The 27,132-nt window shown below is 34.4% G+C and overlaps 6 protein-coding genes and 2 long non-coding RNA genes across 8 annotated transcripts; 2 read left to right on the top strand and 6 right to left on the bottom strand.

The window, feature by feature from the left end:
- The first annotated feature begins 5,422 nt into the window (after positions 1–5,422).
- Positions 5,423–5,880, top strand: LOC18030472. The gene has a single exon (XM_006414044.2). The coding sequence runs from the start codon at positions 5,444–5,446 to the stop codon at positions 5,801–5,803; it is 360 nt and encodes a 119-aa protein (XP_006414107.1). The 5' UTR covers positions 5,423–5,443; the 3' UTR covers positions 5,804–5,880.
- LOC18030470 lies at positions 5,855–7,248 on the bottom strand. Its single transcript, XM_006414045.2, has 3 exons — positions 7,013–7,248; positions 6,407–6,519; positions 5,855–6,032 (listed from the first exon to the last, which is right to left on the bottom strand). The coding sequence occupies exons 1-3, from the start codon at positions 7,137–7,139 to the stop codon at positions 5,949–5,951; spliced, it is 324 nt and encodes a 107-aa protein (XP_006414108.1). The 5' UTR covers positions 7,140–7,248; the 3' UTR covers positions 5,855–5,948.
- Positions 7,249–10,891: 3,643 nt separating this feature from the next.
- LOC18030469 lies at positions 10,892–11,436 on the bottom strand. Its single transcript, XM_006414043.2, has one exon. It carries the CDS (start codon positions 11,318–11,320, stop codon positions 11,051–11,053), a length of 270 nt encoding a protein of 89 aa, XP_006414106.1. The 5' UTR covers positions 11,321–11,436; the 3' UTR covers positions 10,892–11,050.
- Positions 11,437–13,756: 2,320 nt separating this feature from the next.
- Positions 13,757–15,537, bottom strand: LOC112082300. Its single transcript, XR_002896959.1, has 3 exons — positions 14,645–15,537; positions 14,465–14,531; positions 13,757–14,099 (listed from the first exon to the last, which is right to left on the bottom strand). It is a non-coding gene; the product is annotated as an uncharacterized LOC112082300 (long non-coding RNA).
- A 1,947-nt stretch (positions 15,538–17,484) lies between these two features.
- LOC18030468 lies at positions 17,485–18,347 on the top strand. Its single transcript, XR_002896918.1, has 3 exons — positions 17,485–17,723; positions 17,865–18,074; positions 18,160–18,347. It is a non-coding gene; the product is annotated as an uncharacterized LOC18030468 (long non-coding RNA).
- A 287-nt stretch (positions 18,348–18,634) lies between these two features.
- LOC18030467 (protein DMP4) lies at positions 18,635–19,451 on the bottom strand. The gene has a single exon (XM_006414041.2). It carries the CDS (start codon positions 19,374–19,376, stop codon positions 18,705–18,707), a length of 672 nt encoding a protein of 223 aa, XP_006414104.2. The 5' UTR covers positions 19,377–19,451; the 3' UTR covers positions 18,635–18,704.
- Positions 19,452–21,684: 2,233 nt separating this feature from the next.
- LOC18030466 (ras-related protein RABA1e) lies at positions 21,685–23,253 on the bottom strand. The gene is made up of 3 exons (XM_006414040.2): positions 23,231–23,253; positions 22,699–22,940; positions 21,685–22,278 (listed from the first exon to the last, which is right to left on the bottom strand). Exons 2-3 carry the CDS (start codon positions 22,917–22,919, stop codon positions 21,846–21,848), a joined length of 654 nt encoding a protein of 217 aa, XP_006414103.1. The 5' UTR covers positions 22,920–22,940; positions 23,231–23,253; the 3' UTR covers positions 21,685–21,845.
- Positions 23,254–23,970: 717 nt separating this feature from the next.
- On the bottom strand, positions 23,971–26,800 carry LOC18030465 (adenylosuccinate lyase). The gene is made up of 10 exons (XM_006414039.2): positions 26,553–26,800; positions 26,271–26,423; positions 25,834–26,049; positions 25,546–25,728; positions 25,211–25,432; positions 25,013–25,129; positions 24,777–24,920; positions 24,590–24,691; positions 24,451–24,519; positions 23,971–24,360 (listed from the first exon to the last, which is right to left on the bottom strand). The coding sequence occupies exons 1-10, from the start codon at positions 26,736–26,738 to the stop codon at positions 24,142–24,144; spliced, it is 1,611 nt and encodes a 536-aa protein (XP_006414102.2). The 5' UTR covers positions 26,739–26,800; the 3' UTR covers positions 23,971–24,141.
- Between the last annotated feature and the right edge of the window lie 332 nt (positions 26,801–27,132).

Below are 27,132 nucleotides of genomic sequence, written 5' to 3'. Positions count from 1 at the left end.
CATCCTTGGTATATGAAATTATTACATGACTTGGAGTAGCATTTAGGGTATTATGATTTTAATACAGTCCGATTGTTTTTCCCTTTTTTTCTATAATGTGAAATTGTTTGATTGTTTTAAGTTTACTACAGACACAATATATTAAATTGTCATATTGTCTGGTTTTGGCTTTCAAAAACACACAACAAATTAAATTCAACTTTTAGCAATCATTTTAAAGTAAACGGGTAACATGAATTATACTCAGTTGATTTGAGTTCGATCGCTACAAGATAAAACTTCTAGAATTAAAAAGGAAACATGTGGAAGCTTTAGAATATTGCTATCTATGGTACCATCAAGAAAACAAGGCTAATTTTGATGGAATTTCTGACAATTTCTGATGAAATTTTGATGATTTATTGATTTATAAACATTTTCTGACGATATTTATAATTTTTGGTTTTTTTAAAATTTTCATTGGAAATCTATGATAATTTTTTTGATAGATTTCTAACCATATTTATAATTTTGGGTTTTTAAAAAATATATGACGGATATGATTGCTTTTATTATAAGTATTTTTATTTATTTATTTGTAATTAATTTTTAAAATCTATTAGAATTCCGTCGAAAATTTTAAATTTGACCATGAAACCCACAAAATTTGGCCACCAAATTTTTTTGGCAAATTTTTCTAGATAAACAGATTTTTTCATGGATTTTTGATGGATTTCCGACGAAAATAAAAAATACCGTCAAAAGAAAAATAAAAAATTTTGAATTTCTGTAAATCAATGTTTTTTACGGATCTCCGACATAAAATTTTGTCACAATTATTTTTATAAATATAACTTCTTCTCTCAATTTCTCACAACTATAAATTTTAACTATCTTTTTAAAATCGATTTTTGCTCTCTCTAACATTACAAAAGGTTAGTTTCTTAAAACTTTTGTATTTTTGATTTTTTTAGTTGGTTTATTAGATTTAGAATTAAAATCAATCTATAGTTAGGTGGTTAGATAGGTTTATAATTATGTTATTTAGATTTATGTAATAAAGTTGTATTTTTATATTTGTATACATATTATATACTGAATTTGTTCTTTTTTCATGTTTTTAGAAAATGAAACAAGAAATGGATCAATTGGAGGAAGATCAAAAAGAAGAACATCATATTGTTCAAAAAACAAAAAAGGTGGAAAAAGTTCAACATAGCTATGATCTAAACAAGACTTTTTACACACTGGTGTATTTTTATAAATTTTATTTTAACGTTCAGATCAACATTTTAGACCACATAATTTTGGTTAAAACCATAAATTTGAAAAAAAAAAATTATTTATCATGACACTTCGCCTAAAAAAATAAATATCTGATATAATATGTTACTTTGTGGTTACTTTCTAGTAATAATATAGAGAGATATGTAATGTTGTTAGAAACTGAGAAAAAAAACTCAAAAAAGCAGTCATATTAACTACAAACGTTAACGTTTAATAACAAGTCACGCGCCTTTCTCTCTGCTTCTCTCCTCTTCAATCTTGATTCTTCCTGTAATAGTATATCAAATAGAGCGGAAGATCTATCTGTCGAGTTAAAAAGATCTTGAAATTGATTATCGTCACCTACTTTCTTTGTTGTTTGTGCTAACTAATTTACAAATCAGTCTCCATACGTATAACGTTATTTCGCAATTTATACATGCTTTTATCTGTTTATTTTTTTTGTTCTCAGTAACGAGTTAAATGGATCGATTCTATTCATAATGCGTGAATTAAATAAGATCAAAATGTAAAAGAATTAAACGTGAATGTGTGTAAAGTCTTAAAATGTGGGAAACTCTTCCTCTTATGAGTATTCTAAAACTAGATAAATAATTGGAAATATAGATAAGGAAAATGATAGTTAAGGAAGCATGCAATTTTTGACTTTTTATAAAACTTTCTATAATTCCTTTTCGCTCAACTAATCATATTGATCAAGAATGCAAACCCTTTTATAATTTATACAACTATGTCATTCCCACATCATAGCACTTGAACTCCATGGAAAATATACGTAGAATGTGATTTTAAGAATTAAACATCTGTGCATTCGTGCAATTTGAATAACTTTGATATGCGAATATGCGATGGTTAATGTGATTTGTGGAATTTTTTTTTTTTTTTCAAAATGATTTGTGGATTTCAATAATAGTAATTAAGAAGAATAAACGAAGCAAAAGGAGGAGCAAGTGGTTCACGACGGGCTCGAGAGCACGTGTCGCTGTCTTAACGGACACTTGCTGACTTCTCGATCACTGTTGCCTTTACCAGACGGCCAGACCAGTGCACGTGTCTGCTTCTCGGTCATCCAAATTTCCGCTTACTCTCTATTACTATTAGTACTATTTTCTTATTTAAATTTTAAAAATTTCTGCTTCTGCTCATCATCCAATTCCTTTTTATTGAATTCTAATCCATTTTGGATAAAAGTTGTTGTTAAAGTTAAAAAACATAAAATAAGCTAAAACCTATACCTGGCTCTTATTTGTTGTTGTTAATATCAGTTATTAATTGCGAGTACTAAGGATTTTATTGGCATAGAGTTATAGCTAATCATTTCTTCATTTTACATCATAGACGCATAGTATACTATCAAGCGATTTGTTAGTTAGGAAAAATGGTAATTATATTCTGTAACTCAGTAATGTATACCACTAGAATGCTCATGATGATGGATTTTTGCTCATATATAACATAATTTCGATTAATAAGTTATGAGTATCCATTCGATTCAACTAGAGTATGTAAACAATGTTGTTCAGATGAGTTTTAAGTTTCATCATCAGAATTTAATAGGTAAACTATTTTTTTTTAAGTTTGGCTGGACGAATTTTCTTTACAAATACTGAACTTGTATAATACTTATAATAATAACGTATTAATATGAGTGAATACTTTCTTTCTCTTTTTGTACTATCACATAGGCGTAGAAGATAGGTATTATGCGTTTTATTTGTTACATTGTATATTTCTAGAATTTCGAGTATTGGTATATTAAATAGAACTATTAAATATTTTGAAAACTAAACTGTTATAAATAATGGGAATTAGAAAATTTATAATAATGCATGGATCTGAATCTTTATTAGATTCGTATTGTAGTGGTACTGTTTTGACCACAGTTAGTGATGTGATGTTATGATTTTATAAACAGCCTTTTAGTGCACATGTACTATTTTCTGGTCTTGCCACTATGTGCCTTACGTACTGCCTTGCACACAATAAATTATGAAACTATTTTATTTTACTTTAGTTCTTTTTTTTTGTAATATTTTAGCCAGCATACAAATTAAACTAAATTGATTTGAAGCACAAATTAAAATGCAGTTATGGCCAAAAGAGGATTACTATTAAACATACTGCATCTTCTATGGAAGAAAAATAGACATACATTACATATATTGTGTTGAGTAAAATCAATTAAAAATTGGATTCACGTCAGGAGTCAAATTAAAATATCCGAATTTCTACCAGTGTGTTATGAGTTAATTGTCTTGTTATGTTGAAAATAAAAGTTATTATAGTACCAGTTGAAAATGTACGAATCATCTTTATACGAAGACTTACGTAAGTCTTATACGTATACGTTCACACGCTGCTCTTATTTTTCTATGCTATGTATACAAAAAGGTTCAATGATAAAGACTTCTTATGAATTATCTAGATCGATGAGCATAATTCATGACTTGATTGAGTTGTTATCTATGTAGAATTTATTGAAATAAGATTTTAAACAGCCGTGCCTGAAAGCAAAGTAAAAATTACGCCTATTTACCTATTCTGTTAATAAGTTATTTTACTAAATCGCTCCCGTTGATATACGCCTACATAACTAAATCGCTTCATTCAGTCGTCAGTTTACCAAAAAATATATAAGTAATTCAGTCTATTAAACTCTAAAATATTTGCACTTTATATAAAGCAGATAACTAGAATACTAGATACAAAACATATTAGAATTGTTGAGGTTTTAGGTTTTAGCACAACCTTTTTTGTTGGTAACCTTTATGCTAGCTAGTGGAACAAAAATAGTATGATACTAATTGAACTATTGTATTAAGGGAATTGACAGTTGAGATAAGGATTGCAAAACGTATTAAACGTAATTGACAATTGCTAAATGCAACGTATTTCCAAGCCAGACAATTTCGTAGTTTTTTTTAGAAGTTTCAACTTACATACACCGGACACAACAATACAACTTGATTAAAAATTTAAGTGGAATAAATTGGTATCTGTTTTTTTTTTTTTTTGTAAGATCAAAACTAAATTCAAGCTGACCCAAATTAAAAAATTCCTGAAGAAATACCAAAAGGATTTTCGTTAAATTTTTTTTTTTACTGACAAAACATAACAGAAAAAAAAAAACCAAAGCATGATAAGGGAATTTCTAGAACAATTGGGTCAAGTGTATTAATTAAGAGAGTAGTACATTAAAGTAGGGATAAGTGAAGTTGGTGTCCTTTTAAAATGGACCATTAATGAATCTAGTGGGTCATGACTCATGATTAATTTTGTCCATTAAGCTTCTACATGCTCTAATATGGAATAAACCCTAATTGTGATTTGAAAGATAGGTCCACTCAGAGGTATATACCTTTCCATTATTAGATTAACTCTAATTAATTTATTATTACCCATTACATGTAAATGAATTCTATCTAGTCTAGCTAGGAACTAATCAAACTCGATTTTTATTGGTTATTCATTTATCATTCAGACAACAATGGAAGGACCACAACATACGCCCATATGTTTGTTCCAACATCTATATTATATAATACATATATATGTTTAGTTAAAGTGAATTCAAAGTCATGTTTCCATCAAGGTTTAAAACTATGATGAAAGCAGACGAAATGACGTTAAAAGTAATATTTAAATATAACGAAATAAAAATGTTATGAATTTATGGATGAAATTAATTTTCCAGTATTATGTACTTGAGTTAAGGCCCAATGTAACTATATCTTTTGGGCCGTAATTTAAACACTAATAAACCAAAGAATTTAGTTTTGCAGCCAATCTCTGCCTGAACTCGCTGAAACGCCAAACGCTAGCGTTTTGCGTTGGGGTCACAATTTTTCGATCGATCAATCGCTGCTTGGGCGTTTCAAGATAAGCAAACAACTATTTATTACCCCTATCGAATCTCGACATTACCATTCACAGATTAACTGACTTCTATTTAAGTCACTAAATCTCGTTTATTCAAATTTCTTTAATCTGGACGATCACGTTTCCTTTTCCTTTATAAGCGGTCTAAAAGTGGAAAGTCCACAAAATTTAGGTCCTTTCCGATAATTCTGGCAAAATAGAAGGTATCACCGGTCGTCTAAAACAGGGGAAGATATAAAACGCATTCAGTCTCCCCACCATTTAAATCCTACTACGAATATGGAGACAAGGTTTCCAAATGTTGCAAAAATCACCCTTCCTCTTTATCTCCGAAGACAATGATCACAATAATCTCAGTTACACGAGCTTGAAAGATGTGATCTCGAGTTCCGATGGCTTTGGTTCGATGTTTTGTCACCACCAACACAGTGTTCCTTCGCAAGAAGGGTTTCTCTTGTCTGATATGGATTCTTCAAACATCGCAATTCGAAACGAGCTCGTGAAAAGAGCAGCTTCGATGTATCTTCAATCTTCTATGATTGTCTCTGTTCCTGACACAAACTGGTTTCAGAGATTCTGTTTGAAGGCAAAGCATCAAGCGGTTGCTGTGGTCGATTGTCTCAGACCGGTTTACCGGATTTTCGCTTGGTCTAGTTGAGAGATGTCTTTAGAAAGGGTGATTCAAAGTTGTAAATGTGTAAATACTGTAGATAATCAAATAAAGTTTCCCATTTTCAACATGACGATCTATAAACATCAATACCCTCGTAGAAAAATAAGCATCATACAAGTTTTTTTTTCTTCTAACGTTTTTTCTTAGCTCGTTTGGAAGAAGACCTCAATGTCTCCTTTTTCAGATCTTCTGGAGCTTTTGTGTCAAGAAACGGCTGCAAAATAAAGAAAGCAAAATTAAACAAGGTTACAACACGTGAAAAAACCGGTTTAGCCTAAACCGCAGTTTGTTTTGCCATTGAGTTTCACCTATCTGACCAAGTTTTAACAATTTCAATCTTAACTTGAAAGAAAACCGTCTGGATTTAATGCCCTCGGTGGTTCTTTGCGTTCAGGACTAAACTTATAACAACTAAAAATCCGATACTTAGAGTAATTCATTAGTTTCTTGCTCTGATCCGTTTTATATCTATAGAGCCGATATGTGTACCAGAAGGCTACAAGTTCATATACAAACAATTGGAACATACAAGGAAACAAACGAGCTTTAATGTCTTCACAATGAATAGAAAAGAGATCGGTTTCTAACCTCGTCCTTTCTCTTTTGGAGCTCCAGAAGTTCTCGGCAATAAGCAAGACACTCGGTGTGGTAAGCTGCAGCTAAATCCTTGATCAAGGCCTTCCTTTTGATGATCCCAATCACTTTCAAAAACAAATGAATTCAAAGCACTTGGTTAGCTTAATAGCGAAATTATCACAATGCAGATACTAAGGGTTTGCTTCAAAAACATCAGTGATTCATCCTGAAGATAGCGTTAATATATTGGAGAATGCAGATAGAGAATCACATAATACATTCACGAATCTTCATTTGAATTTTGTGAAACTAAGAAACAGAATGAATTGTTTACATCAATTGCAGCTCTAATCTCTCACTATCAAAGGAAAGTTAAGCTCTCAATACACTTGTCAAAATCGTGACTATGCAATACCAAGGATTTTAGATTAGAGTTTTTAAAAATGCGAGCTTTGGGTACTATTAACAATGGCGGAGAAGAATTTGGGGACTGCACATCCGAGTACGTGAAGGGAGATTAAACAAAAAACCCAGTAAGGTATGAGCTAAGAAGTAGAAAGCCAAACCCTAGAAATCAATTTTGATATTGCAGAAGAAAAGGGAAAATCAGAGACTTACTTCGACTAGGATCGAAATTAGCCGGACGAGTAGATGTTTCCGGCGGCGGATCTTCGGGTTGGGATGGAGATTCCGGCAGAGGAGGAAGAGGAGGTTCTGGTGAAGTTTGCTTCTCTTCTTCCGCCATTGAAGGAGTTTCAGATTTCTTTGCCCACAAAGATTTTTTTCTTTGATCATATAAACCCCTAATTGATCAATTGTTGTTCTTCTTAAACAACTAAACCCTCAATTTCCAATTTTCACTGTGATTTATTTATTTCCGTTTTGTTTTGTGTTTTCTGTTGAACAAAGATGACTTCACTAACAAAAAAAAAAAAATTAATGACTCCACTATTTTTTTTTTTTAATTATCTTTCTATGCCCATGATTTATTTCATGTGAAAAATAATATATAGTTGTTATGGAAGAAGTGAAAAACAATATCTCTACACCATTCTATTTCTATAACTTTTGATATATGTTTGAATATTAAAAAAAAAGCCACATATTTCATAAACGGATTCAATATTTAACGATAGAACTAATTTTTTTTTTTTTAACACAAACTATATCAATTTTAATAACATTTTTTTTTTCCACTACCCATCTAGTACAATTACATTTGGCCCAACGTATTAGTGATTCGTGGACCACCATCGGTGAGCTCGTTATGATCGATTTGGGAAAAGATAACGCCTCTTGCTCGAGCTCCTTTCGCAAGACTATCCGCCTGGACATTTAGATCCCTCGGAATATGAGATAAAATGCACTCTGAGAAGCTCTCTTGAAGGAGGCGGAAGGTATCTAGCTCTGCATTAAAGGACGGCCAATCAGCTGAAACCTCAGTCATACGCACCAGATCCAAACAGTCGGATTGAAAGTGAACCGAAAAAATCCGTCTCTCTCTCAAGCAGGACATAGCCCAGAGGAGGAAATCCATCTCGGCATGGAGGGCCGAGAGGCTTCTACGGCATCCCTGAAGTCCAAAAAGTTCAAATCCTCCGCCATCCACAAAGCTCCAACCGAGGCTGCTAACCTGTCCGTGATTGATCCACGAGGCGTCAATCCGGCATATTGGGGTTTGCGGTACCACGGGTATCGCAATGGTGTCCGGTGGAAGGCCTACTTCCTCAACTTGAGTGTCGTCGCTGTCTTCAGGTTGGTTCGCAACTCTCCAACTTTCTGCTTCCACTTTTGCATGAATCCATGTATCCTCCGGGGAAATTTCTTTCCCTTTGAAGATCTTCTCGTTCCTTGCTTTCCAAATAAACCATAGGATCCAAGGATAAATATCCTTTGTAGGGTCCGTCATGCCTAGCTCTTTTGTTTTCCAAAAGAGAAAGCTCATATTTTGATAAATAGAAGTACTCGGGAAGACACCCGGAAGGGACGGAAAGTCCGATAACGCCGAGACTTGTAATGCCGGGAAACATAAGAACAGTAGGTGGTTTATGGTTTCCTCGGGATCCCCACAGCGGGGACAGCGTTTGTCGGAACCCAAATGTCGGTATGTGAGGTTCTGGCATGTCGCCACGCACCCAGATAAAGATTGCTACATAAAGTGTTTCATCTTTCCAGGTGAACAAACTCTCCAAACATGTCGTTGTAAGGCCGTGATGTTTGGTTCCCTAAACGCTTCAGCTTCTCGTTCAATCTTCGTTCTTCTAATTAGATCATATCCAGACTTGACTGAGTACAGTCCCGATATGGAATGATTCCAGGCATATCCATCCAAGGTCCGGGTCTGGCTAGGTCTCAGCCCGAGAATAAGGGGAATATCCTCAGGATGGAAAAAATCTCTAAGCAAGGGAACATCCCACTGTTTGGTGTCTCGGCGGATGAAAGAGTATACCAGGATTTCCGGCTCTTGAAATCCGATATGCGGGGCCGGTTTAGGCGGCCGAGCTCTAAGGTCAGGAATCCACGGTTCGCTCCACACTCTCGTATTTAGGCCCGATCCAATTGTCTTCCTCAGTCTCATCCTCAAAAACGGTTTTGCGGCCATTATACTCCTCCACCCATATGATGGTGAGTAAACGTTCCGGTCTTCTAGAAGGTCGGACCGGTTAAAATATCTGCCTCTTAAGACCCGAGCCAAGAGTGATGAGGGATATTGGATAAGGCGCCATAGCTGTTTTGCAAGAAGGGCTAGGTTAAAGTCTTTTAAGTCTCAGAATCCGAGGTCTCCCATATCCTGAGGGACACAGATCTTATCCCAAGCAATCCAGTGTATTCCGCTACTATTCTGTTTTGAGCTTCACCAAAAATTGGCAATGGCACTCCGCAATTTGTCCGTCACTCCTTGGGGCAATAGAAAACATGACATGACGTACGTAGGGACGGCTTGTGCAACGAATTTGATTTGAATTTCTTTTCCACCTTTGGAAAGAAGTCTTGCAGACCAATTATTGACCCGATTGCTCAGACGGTCATGAACATAGGAGAAGACTTTCTTCTTTGATCCACAGATCTGCTCTTGGAGGCCGAGGTACATCCCCATGCCGCCCTCTGATGATATCCCTATAGCATTCTTGATGCCTTCCTTTAAAAGCGGATCCACTCTATTCCCGAACATAATGGAGGATTTTCCCAAATTAAGTTGTTGTTCCGAGGCCCCTTCATATGTATCAATAATCCTGAAAATCTCAGCTCCCTGCTGAATTTCCGCTTTACAGAAGAAGAGGCTATCATCAACAAAGAAAATATGTGAAACCGGTGGACTTACTTGGGCTACTTTCAGCCCAGAAATGATCAATTTTAATAACATTTGTTCATTTACTTTGTTAACTTTGTTTACAAAAAGTATATATACCCATCCAAAAAGAAAATAAAAATAAAAAATGATCTAATTAGCTAAACTTATTATATAATATAGCAAATGTTGAACATTTATAATAATATAACATTTAACAAATGTCAAACAATAGAATGTAATTTTAAAAATAAAAACGTCCCATGTCTCTATAATGGATTGCATAACAGTAACACAAGTTATAACAAACTTTAATAATGAGATTTTGTTGTCAGGAAAAACACCTTAAAATAGTCCAACTGGTTTATTCGGGTAAGTATATTAACTGTTTTTTATATGACTTTCTAGAATCTCTAAATTTAACACAAGAATTAAATTAAGAGATTAGCGCGTCGTTGTCCAGATATTTTTGGATATTGACATTTTCCCATACTTATATAACCGTAAAAAGTCTTCTAATCTTCTCTATATAAACCATTCCTTTGTTCCCATCTTTTTTATCCAACACCTTAATCTTGTTTTCCTCTGCCCATTTCAGGACAACAAAAAAACTTATCTTTCATAGTTTCATAGCAATGACGAATGAAATGAGGTTTATTCAAACATGGGGAGAGGTAACACCTTCACTGTCTCATCGGATTCAGCAGAGACGATTATCGAGGAGCTTTTCACAGCCTAAATTGGAAACGATTTTTGAAGAAGGATGTGATAGTTTTGATGTTAAGGCGCCAAAACGGATTGTGATCTTTCTTCCTCTTCTCCTCTCAATGCTTTTGTACTTTGTGTTGTACAAGACTATCAAAGACTATTGATTGCAATCTTTAGCTTGTAATTTTGGATATTTACCTCTTGTTAATAACATAATCTCTTCATAATTTTAGGTCCAAAAGAGTTAAAGACTTGAAAGTTGGTTCTGTTTACTAGAAATGTGTTTTGCAAAGGTCAAAAAAACAGTTTTGACCATGTTTTGAAGAATTAAACCGGCGCACAATTTATCGGCATAATTTGTTTGCAAATTTTGATAATAGCTAGTTTTGCTGATTTAAAGGGGGTGTTTTTGCATATGTATTCATTTGTCAAAAACTCGAGCAATGTTAGAAAAGATCTTGTTGGTAAAAACACTCCGAACTTATGAGCATAGACAAATGTTATAAATTCATATTTCAGAATCAAATGAACAAAGTAACATTATGAATTGAAACGGAGACATATATAAAAGATTGATATAACACCAAAAAAATAAACTCTTCTGCGTATACATAAAGTACATTGAAATACTTTATACATATGTAAGTATGTAAAAATGTTCAAGAAAATCGAACAACACGATCGTTTCTATACATCAAAACACAAGAAACGGCCGATATAATCGCCGGCAGGAGAAGAAGAAGACGGTGTCGTTGTCCCACGGCAACTTTTGAATGATAATAATCTTGATGATTAAAATCATCAGACCTTTCTTCCAAAATGGTCTCTAATGTCGGAGACATCGGACATCTCCGACGAGAAGTCATCTGCGCCGGAGCCATCTCAGCTCCAGATAAAAATCTCCTCCTTCCTAATTCTGTTCTAACCATGACCTCTAGATCTTTCACAAGTTTTTCTTCTTCTTGAAAATGTTTTAAAGAGAAAGTCAAGAGGAAGCTGTATTTGGTTTCTATTTAATCTCAGTGGTGAATTGTTGGTGTATATATAGAGCAGAGCCTAATGCACGGCGACAACAAAACAGAAAAACACGGTTTCAACAATTGTTTGGAAAGAAAATTTAAGGAAAAAAGAAACAGATGGATCAACGGCTGTCTCTGGTCCAAGTTGAGCTAGTGGTTTGTATACTACACACGTACGTTTTTCTTTTGATATTGACAAATTTAGAGATATTGTAATAATAACGACAAAATTTTCTCTATTATTTGATGATGCACAGAAACAAACACAAAAAAACAAAGAGGAAACAAAAATCATGATATCTTTAGGATACTTTTACAATCAAGATCTTTTAAAGATGATTTGAAGGCTAACAAAACCGGTTTATATCAAAACCTAAAGTGTGCATTAAGGTTGATAAAATAATTGAACCGAAAGTTAAATAAGGTTAAATGTCCAAGAAAAAAAAATCTGGGAATTGTTTAAACTAGACATACAATTTAGTTTAGAAAGCCTGATTGGCTGATTACTCTTCAGTCTATATTAATCTTTTCTATTCAACAACCAGAAAATTTTAACGTACGTGGAACGGGATTGAATACATCTAACAGAAAACATAATCACTACTATATTTTAAGACTTCCGATAATAGCATCATTCAGTTAATGCTCCTTGTAGTCAACTTATTATTTCCACCATTCACACTTAGTGATTCTCTGGAACCTTTCAAGTTTTATTGTAAACGTATAAAATATCATTTAAAAAAAAGTATTATTAGACTTTTAAACAATACGGAGTAATATTTAAAAATATCCGAAAAACTTTCACAACTTGAATACCGGAGAATACGACATGAGAAGAAGAAAGAAGAAAGTTCGGAGAAGTATACGAACAGTTGAAGTAGTTCTTAAGTATCGGTCCCACATGAAGTCTTGTTTGGTTAGCTCTATCTCTACGTGGACGAGAGACATGACAGATTTTCTATGCAAGTTTGGGTTCATTCAATTTCTTTTACTTCTAGAAGTCTTTTTCTTTTCATTCTATTTCTACAGAAACAAATAACTCTTTCTTTCTTTATAACTTCAACCAAATATCTCTTTCGATCCCCATAAAGAAGCAAAATACCTTTAAAGGGCACAACACAAACTTATTTAAGAAATTCAAATATCTTATGACTTTTCACAAAATACTTAGACGTTTTGTGGATAAGAGAAAATCAATTATAGTTCACAATTTGTTTGTTTAAATACTATTTTTTAGCAAAATAAAAGGAAGCCTTTTTTTTTTAAATAGGTAACAAAATTAGAAAAATCAGTTTGTAAGTTTACAAACACAAATGATCACCACAAGAACAAGAAGGTCTTTGAGGTGATGACACAACAAAACTTGGAGTAAATGTTAAAAAAAAACAAAACTTGAAGTTATAGACTTTTCGTAAAAGAGAAAACTTGTACAATGATCGAGGCTCAGCTTCAAGGAGGCAACTGAATCGATAAACCGTAACTTAATAACAAATTTAACAACAGGTGATGATGATGAATGAGGAAAAAAAATGCTTTGCCCTCCTCCATTTGAACCATAAACCGTAACTTAATAATATTGCTGCTGGTTGTTGAATATTTTTAGCGAACCGGATTAAACCGGGACTAATTTAAAAAGTCCATCTTATATTTAAGTATTAAACGAACAGATGTACGGTCACCAATTCGAACCACGGCAAAGTGGTAGTGACTCGGCATGAAAAGTGAGTCGCACCAGGGTTCGAGCAACATATTGGTACCCGAGGAAAGAGAAGTGAAAAATCTTCTCTATGGTCACGAGAAAGTCTCGTGGGATGCCGAAAATTCAGAAGAACCAAAATGTTCTCTCTGTGTGGCAGACCTTGTGAAGGTCTGTGGTCGGGATGGTTTTACTTCAGTAATCATGCTATCTGGGGTAGCGATTTGAGGTAATTTAAATTACCTTTCTTTTTCTTCTTTCTTTTTTTCTCTTTACATTAATTAACTTTTAATAACCGTATACATATGAAGATAATGCATGTAAGAGGATTTTGTTTGGAGAACATAATGAAAGAAAAATAATATATTTTTTTTTCCCCAATCAACTCAAGATTCAGAACCTCACTCCATCGTCCAAGTTCCACCTTTTGCCCACTAAGAAGGCATCAAATTTTTATATTTTACTGTGAGCTTCATTTCTGTAGCTTTAATCAAGATAGAAACACACCTCTCTGGATACTTATACTGTAGACGAATACAAACGGCTTTTTTGCTTATCTAAAGAGCCACGTGATGTTGTTGAATATGATGGATAGAACTAGAACTAGAACTAGAAGAAGCAGCTATCTATAAAAAATGAATGTCTCTCAATTTTATCTGTATTTCCTTGAACGTTTTTGTAATCTTTACCTAGTGTCTCCTCCTTTGTACAAGCTAGTATATATACTCTGTCTATAGATGCAATAACATTACAGTCTACTCCTACACGGTATCAGAGCCACCTACGACACCTAAAACGTAGTTTTTTTTTTGTTTTTTTCACTGGCTACTCTTCTTTTCATCTTCTTCTGTTCTTGCCGCCTAGGTACCTCCTTTCAATCTCTTTATTCGATTCTCACTACAGCTGAAAGCCTGAAACAGTTGACACCACTCAACAAGCACTACTCAATGTGTGAACATGTCGATTGTTACAAATATTAACTCCAGCAATTACCTGCAGTTGAAGATGATGGATAAAAGCAAATTAGTTGTTTCGTAGAAAGAAGCAGTCACTGGTGAGCGTTAATATCTAATCTCTAATCATAAAATATCGGACTTCTAAAATGATTTTGTATATTAGTTTGGAAGAAAGGCATGAGATAACATAGTCAACATTTACTACACATGATGAAGCTGTTATGGTGACTAAGCTTGCGTCAACTAAGATAATTTACTTAGTGCCCCTGTATTTTAAACTTCTACAGGTCAAAGGTATAGGATACATCTCATCTTCGACAACAACATCGGTTTATATGACGCTTAGTCCCATAAGAAAAAGGCAGCCTGAGCATCTAAATTACATAGGGAATATAGAATTACCTCTTAGATAATCTGCTTATGAGAGCTCGCATTCACCAAATAGAGTGGTTTTTTGGCTCCTTCTGAACTGTAACCATAATGCATACATGAAAAATGAAGAAGGGCAAGTCTGTTTCAGAGAAGTAGGCTTATTGTAACGATTACATATCAGAGAGATAATAATAGAAAAGCTTAACAAACCTTATCTTTATCTTCTCCATTTCTTGGTTTCTTCGTTTTTTCACACCTGTACTTAACACTTGACCATAAAATCCTAATCAAACAACTCTGAAACGACTTCTATCTCCGACAAGAAACGTATGTACTTTGTCTTTAACCTCAATCCAACTAACTCCTGGTTCATTCTTAACTCAACTGCATCACCTATGATCCCAACTCCTTTGAGAGAATAGATTCCACATATAGCTCTCGTTTAGCTTCACAAAGTAAAAATATATGAGACAAAGTTTGACCTTTCCATCTTCACAAACAAATCTAGAGCAAAGCCATAACGTTCATTAATAACTGAACCAACTATTATAGCATTCCAACAAGTCTTTCTCTCTTTGAAAACAGCAAGTGAATCTACAAGACTTTAACACACATACTGACAAGCATATTGAACGAGCAAGGGTCAAAATGATAAAATGAGATTTACCTATGTACCCCATTAGTTTGGCGATAACTTAAAAAAGCTCAATTTCTTCTTGAAAACGTTAAAATCAAGTGAACTCGTTACAGGCCAAGAGACTAAGCAAGTGCATCTATTTAAAAGCCAGAAGATTCTTCTTGGTCGTAATCGTTCTTGCATTACACCGAAAATAAGCGTTGACCAAGTAACCAAGTCTGGTTCAGGACTTTCATCGAGCAGGTGACGTGCGTAACAGAGCACTCTAAACTTGCCATAATATTTCTGAGACTAAGAACTCCGAAATCTCTAACCTTTCGATAACCCAAATACAATAACGTGGGAGTGAATCTTTTAGGAAACATAGACTCGGACAAAAGCGAAAACGGTAATCACAGTGATGATGATGTGGAGATAGAAGCATATTGTCCCTCCATCCATTTGAAACATAAGCGTTCAGTGATGATGATGGGTTCATCTTTACATCGAACTTACGGAACCAGATTAAACCGGGAATTTACTTCAATTATTAAAAGAATAAAATATTAAATAAATAGAGGTACATACACCAATTCCTTTAAACAAAATAAACATGACAACTCTCTGTCTGTTTGTATACAAAGGTGTAAGACAAATAATGTTTTTGTACAAATTGAAATGAAGAGACATTCCTCGAAAGGTTTGAATTTGTCACATTTTGCATAAACATGACAATCAAAATTGTTAAGAACTCAATAAGAAAGAGAGCTGTATACAAAAGCATCCAGAGGACAGAATCTAACCCTTTCTCTCGCTTGCCATAAGAACCAATTAAGCTGTTTAAAAACGTAATTATCCGACATGAAAAGTTTAGATAGATAAGAATGTATCATCTATTCATGGCCACTGCGTTCATCTTTTAAAATGCGACCATGGAAAATGCTTTCGATGAGCTCGACAAGGAAACATAATCGAGAGCCAAGCCATAATGTTAATGAATATCAAACAAGTTATTGATAGCAGTCCAAGAAACAACGTCATAGTCCTTTCTCTTTGAAAACAAGAAGCGCATCTCCAAGGCAACCCGGCTTTGGCATAGATATCGACAAGCGCATTTATCGACCGTACACTGAGTCCGATTGTTCTTCCTCCATTTACGTCTCCTAAGCTTGCACACAAGCTAAACTTGTGGTGTGGCTTTATTCCAGCATATTCCATGTGACCTAAACAACTCAATTCCTTCGGAACAAAGAATCATTTTGTAGATGAGAAGAAAAGAAGAACATTCCCAATAAACCACAACTTTTACAGCTAAAATTCATTAAAAACCTTCCTCGAAGCTTCGACTTTGTCGCATTTTTGCATTCATCACAATCAAAGTATTGACCAATAAACTAATCGGATATGTATCCAGTAACAATGGTGATTCCATGAACCTGAGTCCCTAATTTCAAATCCTTTTTAGCAGAGCACAATTTGACAATTCTAGGGGAAATGGGCTCGTTATATCTTAAACGAAGCAAAACCATCAGAACCTTTGGGATATAGATATACTTTTCGTAGAAGAAATAAAAAAAAGTTACAAAACGTACTGTACTAGTAAACCGATGGTGGAGGCTCAAAATTTCAGGATCGAAAACGAAAACGGTGACAAGAGTGATGATGGATGCGGTCGAGACTCGAGAGAGGAAGGTGCATTTCACGAACCGAATTAAACCGGGTATTAAGTTCCAATGGTTTAATTAAAAAAAAAAAGCTTATTTAAGTATTAATCAAACTGATGTACGGACACCAATTCGAGCCTAGGCAGAGTGGTTGTGACTTAGCATGGAAAATTGAGTCGCAACCAGGGTTCGAGCAATATATTGGTACCCGAAAGAAAAGAGGAGATTGAATTTCCTCTTCCTCTCTCGAGGAGATCCTCGTGGGAGCCTTGCTGCCTAATTAAACAGAGGGAAAGACTTTCTCTGTGGCCAAAAGGTCTCAAGTTATAAGAGATCTGGGATCGGGATTTGTCCGTCACAGAGAACATGCTTATCTGAGATGGCGATTTGAGGTAATCCAAATTACCTCTTTTTTTTTTCTTTCAAATCAAACAACTCTGGGGAAATCTTGAATCATGAGGAAATAATACAGTGAGTCGTCACTGTTTGGTTGTAGTTGTAAATTAAATTATAATTACTTGTCTCGAACAGAAATACTTCTTCTCATCCTTCACTTCAAGAGTTGACGCCTTTTATACTATGAATCTTAAACTTTTTAGTGGGCTCAGTTTATTGGGTTTCTTGTGACTTTTTTTTTTTTTTTTTAAACTTTTTAAATGGATTTGAATGTTTGCCCAATAAGCGAACCATTCTAATTAAACCGAGAGGTGAAAAACTTCAGGATATAACTAGGAATAAAATAGAGGTTATGTCACCAATTCGAACCCACACAAAGTGGTCGAGTCTCGCTAACGTTGAAGCTCCCACCAGGGTTCGATTCCATATTGGTACCAATTTCCGGGCATTAACTCCCCCGAGACATTCCGGGCACTCAAGTCCCGAGACATTCCCAGTATAATCTGGAGCAACTTTCCGCCACAGTGCGGCACATTACCAGTAAGATCTGGTCTTTCCTTCCGCCACAGTGTGAAAGCGACTTGTCTCTTCCATGGTGGAAGACCCAAATGAGGTAATCTTAATTACCTCTCTTTTTCTTTTTTCTTTTTCTTTGGTAACAAAACTATTCTCTAAATATCTGAAATCAAATCTGTTTCTCATGTGAAATCTGCTCTCGGCAATTATGAACTTAAATATATATTCTATTCTCTAGGGGTTTTAGACAAAGATGAATGATTTGGATTGAATCTCCATAAAGTTCCAATTAATCAACTCCGAAACCAGAAACGACACACATATATGCTGAATTAGAGAGACGATGAGGAAGACGCAACTGTCCTTTCATATCTTTGCCCTGGAATTGTTTCTGGTTTGTGAAATTATTTAACGAACCGGTCTAATCCGGGAACCGTTTGGTTTATATGTGAGCGTTTAACAATCATTGTTTTGTTTTAGGAATCAGATTATTTTCCCTTTTCGTCTATATCAACTATCGTGTTCTTCTGCAGATTCTCCAGTACGGCGGAGATAGGGTTTCGTTTGTGACTCGGTGGATTCTCAATTCTATTGGGCTTTTAATGGGCTTCAATATATTAAACGCTTATCTCATGCTTTTTTCTTTGTTTCCTTTGCCTGCTATTCTTTTTTGTCAAATTTCTTTGTTTGTAAAGTGTGAAAAATCAAAATCTTTAACTAACTAAACATTTTTATTTAAACAACTTAAATGTGTTTCGTAATTATTATTTTTTTCATTAAATCCACCCGAATCCCATAATGTTTTCTCATTCAGAAACACTTGTTTAAATTGATGAGCTTATAATATACGCAGACCTAAAATTAGCAAATGTAGTAAATACTCATGAAATGTTACGTACGTTTAGCATAAAATTATTATTATTATTGGCATCAATACATCTCTATCAGAAACAATTTCCATGATTTTTGTTGTTGTAAATAAGTCTCTTTTGAGAGATCATCAAAAGAATGAATATTGAACACACAAGTTACATATATAGATGCATATTACAAATAAATAAGAATATACATAGCGATATCATTTACTAGAAAGTGGGAAACCAATACCATTGCGTGTTGTAGGAAATGTCGCAAACAACATACTACAAAACACACCTACGCCTACCGGCAACGCCGTGAGAACCTCCAACGCTTCCGCTGACGGCGCCGGAAAAAAACAGTTCACCGCATTCCGGTCAAATAAAACCACCGCACCAAACACCAGCAACGACATGAAAGCATGAGCAAAATCTATAAACCTTAGTTTATATCTCTTAGATAACTCTTGAGGAAGCGTCGTGGATCCATCGATGATCCAAAACCCGTGGAAAGTTGCAAATCCGTAGCAAATAGTACCGTTTTTGTCTTTGTAAGAATCCGTGAAGCTAAGTATGAAACAAGAGAATCCACATATTGCCACTAGAATCGACGTCATGATCTTGCTAGCTAAATCGCATTGACCGCCATTTGAGAAAATTGGCGATAAGAGCTGAAACGCTAGAACCGTTCCTGTTGGTAAGAGATTAGCTAAATGAGCTGTGGTTTGAAACGTTTGACCTATTGCCTTTTGTATCCATGTTGTTCTTTCTATATCCGGAAAGTCTTTGTCTTCTCCTAGAAGTGGCTTTTCGATCTCTTCTTTAGTACTTCTTTGATCATGATCTTCAACAACTTTGATCTCCATATCTTTCAAGCTTTTTCCTTTGTTCATTCTCTATAAGTTTTTCTCTGATTTTGGGAAATTTTTTTGGTTTGATTGATCTAATTAGAAGGAATAAGGGAAAGGAATAATGATGAAATATAAGTACGTAGATGATATATAAGAGAGGTGAGAGAAAGCTACATTTTGTTATGCCTTGCAAGTAACATTTGAGACCAAACCAAAGTATTTGTTTAAGTGAAGTATGTTCTTGCACACCCCTCTTTATTTATAATTAAGTGATGATTATAATTCCTTTTGTTTCAATTTTATGAAATCGATACCTTAATTTTAAGTTTTTGTTTAAAAGAATTTTGTGACATGTCTTAGGTACTTTCCCACCATGTCGTTAACAAAAAAATAATTTTTTTTGTTGATTTTGTTTACATTTAAATTAATATCGTAAAATCCTAGTGGGATTCTCATTTGGACCGTGTCAAGTGTCAACGAGTATAACGTCGTATAAGAAATAATTTGTTTTGTTGATTTTGTTTACATTTAAATTAATATCGTAAAATCCTAGTGGGATTCTCATTTGGACCGTGTCAAGTGTCAACGAGTATAACGTCGTATAAGAATGATATAATCGAACGTTTGAAACAATAACTTCGAATCTTTGAACATAAACATATTTGCTTGTGTTGAGAATCTTTCGATTATCTCGGAATTTTTTTTGATAAGACTGATCCATCGTGGAGGTCAAGTAAGGTCTAACAAAAAGTAATTATTTGGTAGCAGAAATATCTTTTACGTAAAGTGCTTTGTCAACCACGAATTTTCGTTTTACTTTACCTTTATGGTTTCTTTTTAGATAAATTTTTTATTTAGATAAGTAGCACATATTTTAACTAACGTCAGTTTACAAAATCATATAAGACACGCATTGAGACCTGCACGTTACATATTTGTTTATTATAAAATTTCAAATTATTTTCTGAGGACTCGAGAAGAATGTCGATATGAAATTTAATGAAAATTGGGCCATTTAGTACCAGGAAACCCAAATGTTGAATAAATACTAGATTAGTTTTGTTTCAATAGAAAAAATAATAATAATCGGATGTGATCGTTCTCTTATCGAAACAAACGACCTGGAAAGAAAGCTGATATTTTTTTTTTAACGAAATTGTTAATTCTCAAAAGTTGATGAACTTTTAAGATAATTTTTTATATATTTGAAATCCGGTTTCGTTATTCATATGATTTGATCTTTGCGTGGTTGCTTTCTTTGCATTGTTCTCAACTCCAAAGCAATAAAAGAGGATCATAACTTATTATTATATATGATATTCGCATGAATCAATAGGACTAAAGATGCATATATGTTATGATGATTGTCAAGTGTACGAAACAATATACATCCGCATATTATTGCCAAGACTTGGAAGAAAGATCTTGTTATAATTTGGACGGTGGACCTAACTTGGCTACGTGTGGAAGATTTTTGGTTTTTGGCTAATTATTAAGTTTCTTTTTTCTTTCATTTCACGTTGATCTCGTAGATATACTTTCTGTTGTATGTATAACGTACTCATGTATATATTATCTTGTGTATAAAAGATCAACATTCTTTTAACAAATTAACCACAATGCAACATATTTCTATTATATCTACAATTTTTATATATATAAGAACATTTTTTTAATCATGTGGGACAATGTATCATCTATATCAAATTCAAAAATAGGATTAAAGATTGTCTCTCATGTGTTCAAATGAAAAAGCAAGATCTTAATTTATTTCACTTATTGCATCTAGTGAAGAAAGAAGAAGCGCGCAAAAGTGCTAACTTATTGTTGACAGTTTGGATTAGTATTACAGGAGTAGTAATTAAAGTATGGATAAGTGACAAAACCCGTAAATATTTTATGTCTACATTAAGGAGCACTATAACTAGGAAAGATGGAAATATTACATTTTCTAGCACTCTATTAATCTTCATACAATGTTTAAGCCCTCTATAGTGACTTAAGCCCACTATAATGTTATATTAACATTTTTTTTTCAAAACATTCTGAAATTTTCATTAGGTGTTACTGTTTTGATGCGTCCAAAGAAAGGAGTGCGAAACTGTGTAGTAAGTCATACCGTGAGAAATTGAGAATAATATGTAATGAGCAAGATGGGCATAAAACCCAAACCAGGTTTGAACTCGAGCTTGCTTCATATATGTAGGTTCTTTCCCTATGGTTTCTATCAACTTGACTAAACTACTTTGAACCCCCAAGAGATGTCCTTTTCCGGTTTCGGTTTGGTTCGGTTCTTGAAAAGGTATAACGACCTAATAAACCGGACCATGTCTTAATTGTTCAATAATAATACGTTAAAATTCGGTTTGTGTTGTAAAACCAAACCGGTCTCGTGACCCTTAAAACATATCCTCCCTCCAAAAAATCACAAAATTCAGATACAACCAATCCAAAAACAGAAACCTCCTTCCAATAAAACAGTTTACAAAAAAAAAAACAGAACAATAGATCTCAACCTGAGCAACAACCAGAGGATTTAACAGCAGTAACATCATCCTTGCTTCCGATATCGATGGTCTGTCCTTTAGGCAAAGACGTTGGGTCTCCAGTGCCATCAAGAGCTTTACGGCTCATTACACGATATATCTGAGTCAAGACATGAGTGAAAGCTTGCTCGACGTTTGTAGCATCGAGAGCAGAAGTCTCCATGAAGAACATGTTCTCTCGCTCTGAGAAAGATCTAGCTTCTTCTGTTGGGACGGCACGAAGATGACGAAGATCGGCTTTGTTTCCGACAAGCATGATCACGACGTTGGCATCGGTATGGTCACGAAGCTCCTTGAGCCATCGTTCAACGTTTTCGAACGTTACGTGTCGAGTTATGTCGTATACTAGAAGTGCCCCTACTGCTCCTCTGTAGTATGCACTCGTGATTGCTCTGTATCTGTATTACAACAAAACGAAATTGCTCAAAAACAGAGTACACTATCAGCACAGGGACCTAAAACAGAGAGTTTTATGGTTTAGTGTAGACTTTTTTTTTTCAAGTTTTACCAAGATTAATAAAAATATTGGTTTAGTTAATATTAGATTTATGTAATGACATCAATTTTCACATTTTCTTAAGTACATACATATATATATATATATATATATATAAACTTCAATAAACTTTGGTTTATTAACTACACTAAAATCAATTTCGATTTTAGTTATAGACTTATAGGATAAACTAATTGGTTATTGACCGGCGGTGAAACAGAGCAAACAGAAAAAGAAAAAACAGAGCATTGAGGAAAAAAACATAATTTAGATTTTAGAGAAAGAAAAAAAAAACAGAGAGGTCACGAGGAGGATTGTTTACCTTTCTTGACCGGCGGTGTCCCAAAGCTGAGCTTTAATGATTTTCTCGTCGACATGAACGCTTCTTGTAGCAAATTCGACACCGATGGTTGACTTTGACTCAATACTAAATTCATTTCTGGTGAATCGAGACAAAAGGTTGGATTTTCCGACGCCGGAATCTCCGATCAAGACTAGTTTGAAGAGATAATCGTAGTCGTCGTCGGCTCTATACGCTCCCATTATTGATTTTTTTTTTTTTGTCTAAAACCCAAATAAGAAATAAAGAAGAAAGTTGAAATCTTTGATGGGTGTAATAAAATCTATCTCAGAGAGATGTTGCAATGATCATATGATATGGAATGATGTGTTGTTGTGTTTTGTAATGAAATGAAAACAAGGGGTAGTGGGTAACGACGAAACCTTATTGGTTTTGTTTCTCTTTTAAAAATTAATCAATTAGGATCAATGATTTGTTATTATTGAATGCATGACTAGGCATATAAGTATTATGTATATGTTTTGAAAGTCGTTGAAAAGATTAGAGAACAAACATGTTTGACGAAATCTCAAAGGTTTATGGCCGCCATGAACTGGTAAACGCAGAACAAATACACTTGCAGGGAAATTAAAATATTTTTTTGGGTGTATGGAATATTTCTTCAATTTGTATAGCTTTGGTCAACTCAATTCACTAGGAAACTTTTCCATAAATAATTGATAGCAATGTGTAGAAAGATAATGAGATTATTGAGAGTCACATCTTTTAGTTGAGTGCGTTGAGAGAATTGGTAGATCTTACCAACTCTAAAGGAAAAGAAAAATTACAGTGCATAGATTTTGTAACTTTATTTGAGATTACACATAATAAAACATACATGTGTATATGTAAAAATGGTGACTATATAGAATTACCAGATAAGCTCTCAGTTGACAAACAATTCTTAACATTTTTCACAGTTTTGTTGATGGGATAATTAGTTGACTACTTTATGCATTCATATTTCTACATTTTGATCCATAAATCTTGTTTATTAGAAAAAAAAAACACTCGTATGAAAAGAAAAGAACTCAACTTGTGAACTCTTTATTATTGACTCCAATGTGTAATTCATTTTTCTTAATAGTTTATATAATCTGTTTAATTGCCATAAAATTTTATTACTTTTGAGAATCTTTGTACAATATGGTTTATAAATAAATAAATAAATAAATAAATAATAGTGGATCACAAGTTATATAATTGAAGACTTCTAGATCAAAGAGAGACAAGGATTAATTGGAGACGTCAAAATCTGAAATTGGAAAACATATAACTCAACAGTAGAGTACAAAATTATTCTCACCATTCTAAACGGCGATGTACAAATCATCATTCTATCAAATTTTTCTTTCCTTCCCACTTGATTTGGAAAAATAATAATAATACAACAACAAAATCTTATCACCAACTTGATCATCATCATCAAGGTCCCAAATGCACAGCTTCATCGACGGCCAAAGCTAATGCAGCAGCAGCACCAACATATGTGTGTGGAGTTAACTTCAAAAGTTGAGATTTTGCTTCTTCTGGCAAATCCAAACCTTTAATAAACTCTCTTATGCTTTCTTCATCCACAGCTCTTCCTCTTGTTAGCTCCTTCAGCTTCTCATATGGCTCTGGAACACCATATCTCCTCATCACCTTTATTGATACCATCACAATTCCATGAATTATCAATACATGGAGTAACTACACCGTTATAGAAGACTAGAAAGTAGAGGAGAAATTTACAGTTTGTATCGGTTCAGCGAGGACTTCCCAAGTTTGATCCAAATCTTCTTTTAACCGAGCTTCGTTAACCTATATCAACAACAACATTCTTAGGTCCATGACAAGTCGAAACCTTTCTTATGGCTACAGGAAATAATACCTGAAGCTTCCCAATTCCCTGTATTGCACTCTTGTAAGCGAGAAGAGAGTGTCCTAAAGCTCCACCCATGTTTCTCAAGACTGTTGAATCGGTCAAGTCTCGCTGCAGATTGTAAAGTTTTGAAGCTTAGTTTTATTCCCATAGCTCTAGCGGAGAAGATACATAGTATATAGAGAAATGCTCGAACCTGCATTCTTGAAATGGGAAGCTTCATGCTGAGGAAAGTAAGCTCTGCGTTTGCTTTTCCTAGATTCCCTTCACTGTTCTCAAAGTCAATAGGATTCACTTTGTGAGGCATTGTCGATGATCCGATTTCACCAGCTTTAGTAATCTGCTTCCAAATATCAAACAATGAGATGATTTTGCCATTCACACTCAAATGATTCAACATTTTTATTAGCTTTTCATTCTATCAACACTTGCCTGCTTAAAGTACCCCAGAGAAATGTAGCTCCATATATCTCTGTCGAAATCAATTAAGATATTGTTGAATTGGCTAATTGTATTAAAAAGTCTAGCCATGTAGTCATGAGGTTCAATCTGCAAAAACCGCAAGAAGAAACAATCAATGAGGAACTTTATAAATGCGTAGAAAAATCATTACACTAGGAATCTATATACCTGAGTGACGTATGGGTTAAATGTTAATCCGAGAGAAGTAACAAACTCCTCTGCAACATGAGGCCAGTCAATATTAGAATATGCGGACATATGGGCGTTGTAGTTGCCAACAGCACCAGCAAATTTCCCCTTAATCTTAGTTTCTGAAAGATATCTCCTTTCTTCGCTTAACCTCACAGCAAAAATCGCCATTTCCTTCCCCAAAGTTGTAGGTGAAGCTGGCTGCATTTATACAATCCAACGAAATTGACAGGATCAAAATCATGACAATAACTTTAACAGAAAGAGAGATAGATCGAAATAAACGCGGTCAAGGTCTATTCTATCGACATTACCTGACCATGAGTTCGTGAAAGCATAGGAACATATGCAAATTCCTTAGCCATCAGAGAGATTGATTTAATCAGCTGATCCATGGCTGGAAGTATAACTGTACTAAGTGCTTCTCGAAGCATCAAAGCATGGGAAAGATTGTTGATGTCCTCAGACGTGCAAGCAAAGTGGAAAAACTCAAGAACCTGATTGATTAAAAAGACGAGAGATTTAGTTACAGGGCATCAAAGAAGAATGAATAATACTGTATCTGAACAATAACAACTTGGAGCAAAAGAGAGATTCATAACCTTGGCAATCTCAGGATGCGATTCACACTTTTGTTTCAAGAAATACTCCACTGCTTTCACATCGTGATTAGTTACTTTCTCGATCTTCTTAACTTCCAACGCGTCATCAATGCTAAATCCATCTATTATGCCTTGCAAGTACTTCTCAGCTTCTTTACTAAAGCTTGGAACTTCGGTGACTTCAGGAATATATGAAAGCTTAAGAAGCCATTTGATCTAGCCAAACAAAAAAAAAAAAAAAAACAATTTTTGGCAAATGGGTGCATTAGAACAGACAACTAAACTACTCACACATACTTCGTCCACCCAAAAAAGAACAAGAGCAATCTTCCCAATCATAAACTATGAGAATTCCTAGTACAATCTTCTCAATCAGTGAATCAGATCATAAACCTTCACTTAGGAGTAACAAAAGCTTTAATTTCAAAACGAGATACCTCGACAAGTACTCGGAAATAGATCAAGCCAAACTCGCTCATAGAAGAGGCCAATTCCTTAACTTTCCCCCAATAACGTCCATCCAGAGGCGATAGTGCCGTTAAATTCAACATCTCCAAGTCTCTGGAACTTGCCGTAGCCATTGCTATAACCTATTACATCGAAAACATCATATTACATCCAAAACACAGCATCTCCGCATAAACCCACAGGAAAAAATTCGGCTTGAAAGGAGAATCCGGAGGGAAAAATTCGTGAGTGGAGAGGAATAAAAATTTTACCTTTCTTGAAGTCATTAGCTTGAGAGAATCGGTAGAAGAAAGAGAGAGTGAAACTCTGGGAAGCTGATGATGAGAAGCCAAAGACAGAGATTTTGATGGGCTTAAGAGTGTTCGAGTGGGTATAAGGCCGAAAGAAGGGATTTTGTTGTTGTTGGCTATAGCCATGGACGAAAAGTTGAGCTCCATTTGTGATATTAGAGATTTCAGAATCCAAGCTTAGATGAACGACGAAGTGAGTGAAAGCTTTTGGCGCACATGTACTGACGATAAATTAGTGTTTAGGGTTTTAGGGGATTCCGATAAAAAAACAAAAAAAAATACAGCAGGGGCTCATTTATAAATTACATATTTACCCTTGTTTTTACTACTTATTACGCTTTCAGGTTGAGTGAGGATTGTGATTTGTGAACAAGCTTTTTAGCTTATTTTGTTACAAAATATAGGTTATCGCTAATTAGCATTCAATTACTCAATAGTAGTGTAATTACGTGAAAAATCCATCTTATTAGATCATCTGTTTTTTGAAAATTTATCAAAAAAAAAGAATTTAGTTAATATTTGTTTGTCATCAAAACATTTC

The sequence above is a fragment of the Eutrema salsugineum genome, unplaced genomic scaffold (assembly GCF_000478725.1).
Source record: "Eutrema salsugineum unplaced genomic scaffold, Eutsalg1_0 scaffold_1, whole genome shotgun sequence".
Classification (NCBI taxonomy): domain Eukaryota; kingdom Viridiplantae; phylum Streptophyta; class Magnoliopsida; order Brassicales; family Brassicaceae; genus Eutrema; species Eutrema salsugineum.
This window is presented reverse-complemented; position numbering and strand designations above follow the sequence as displayed.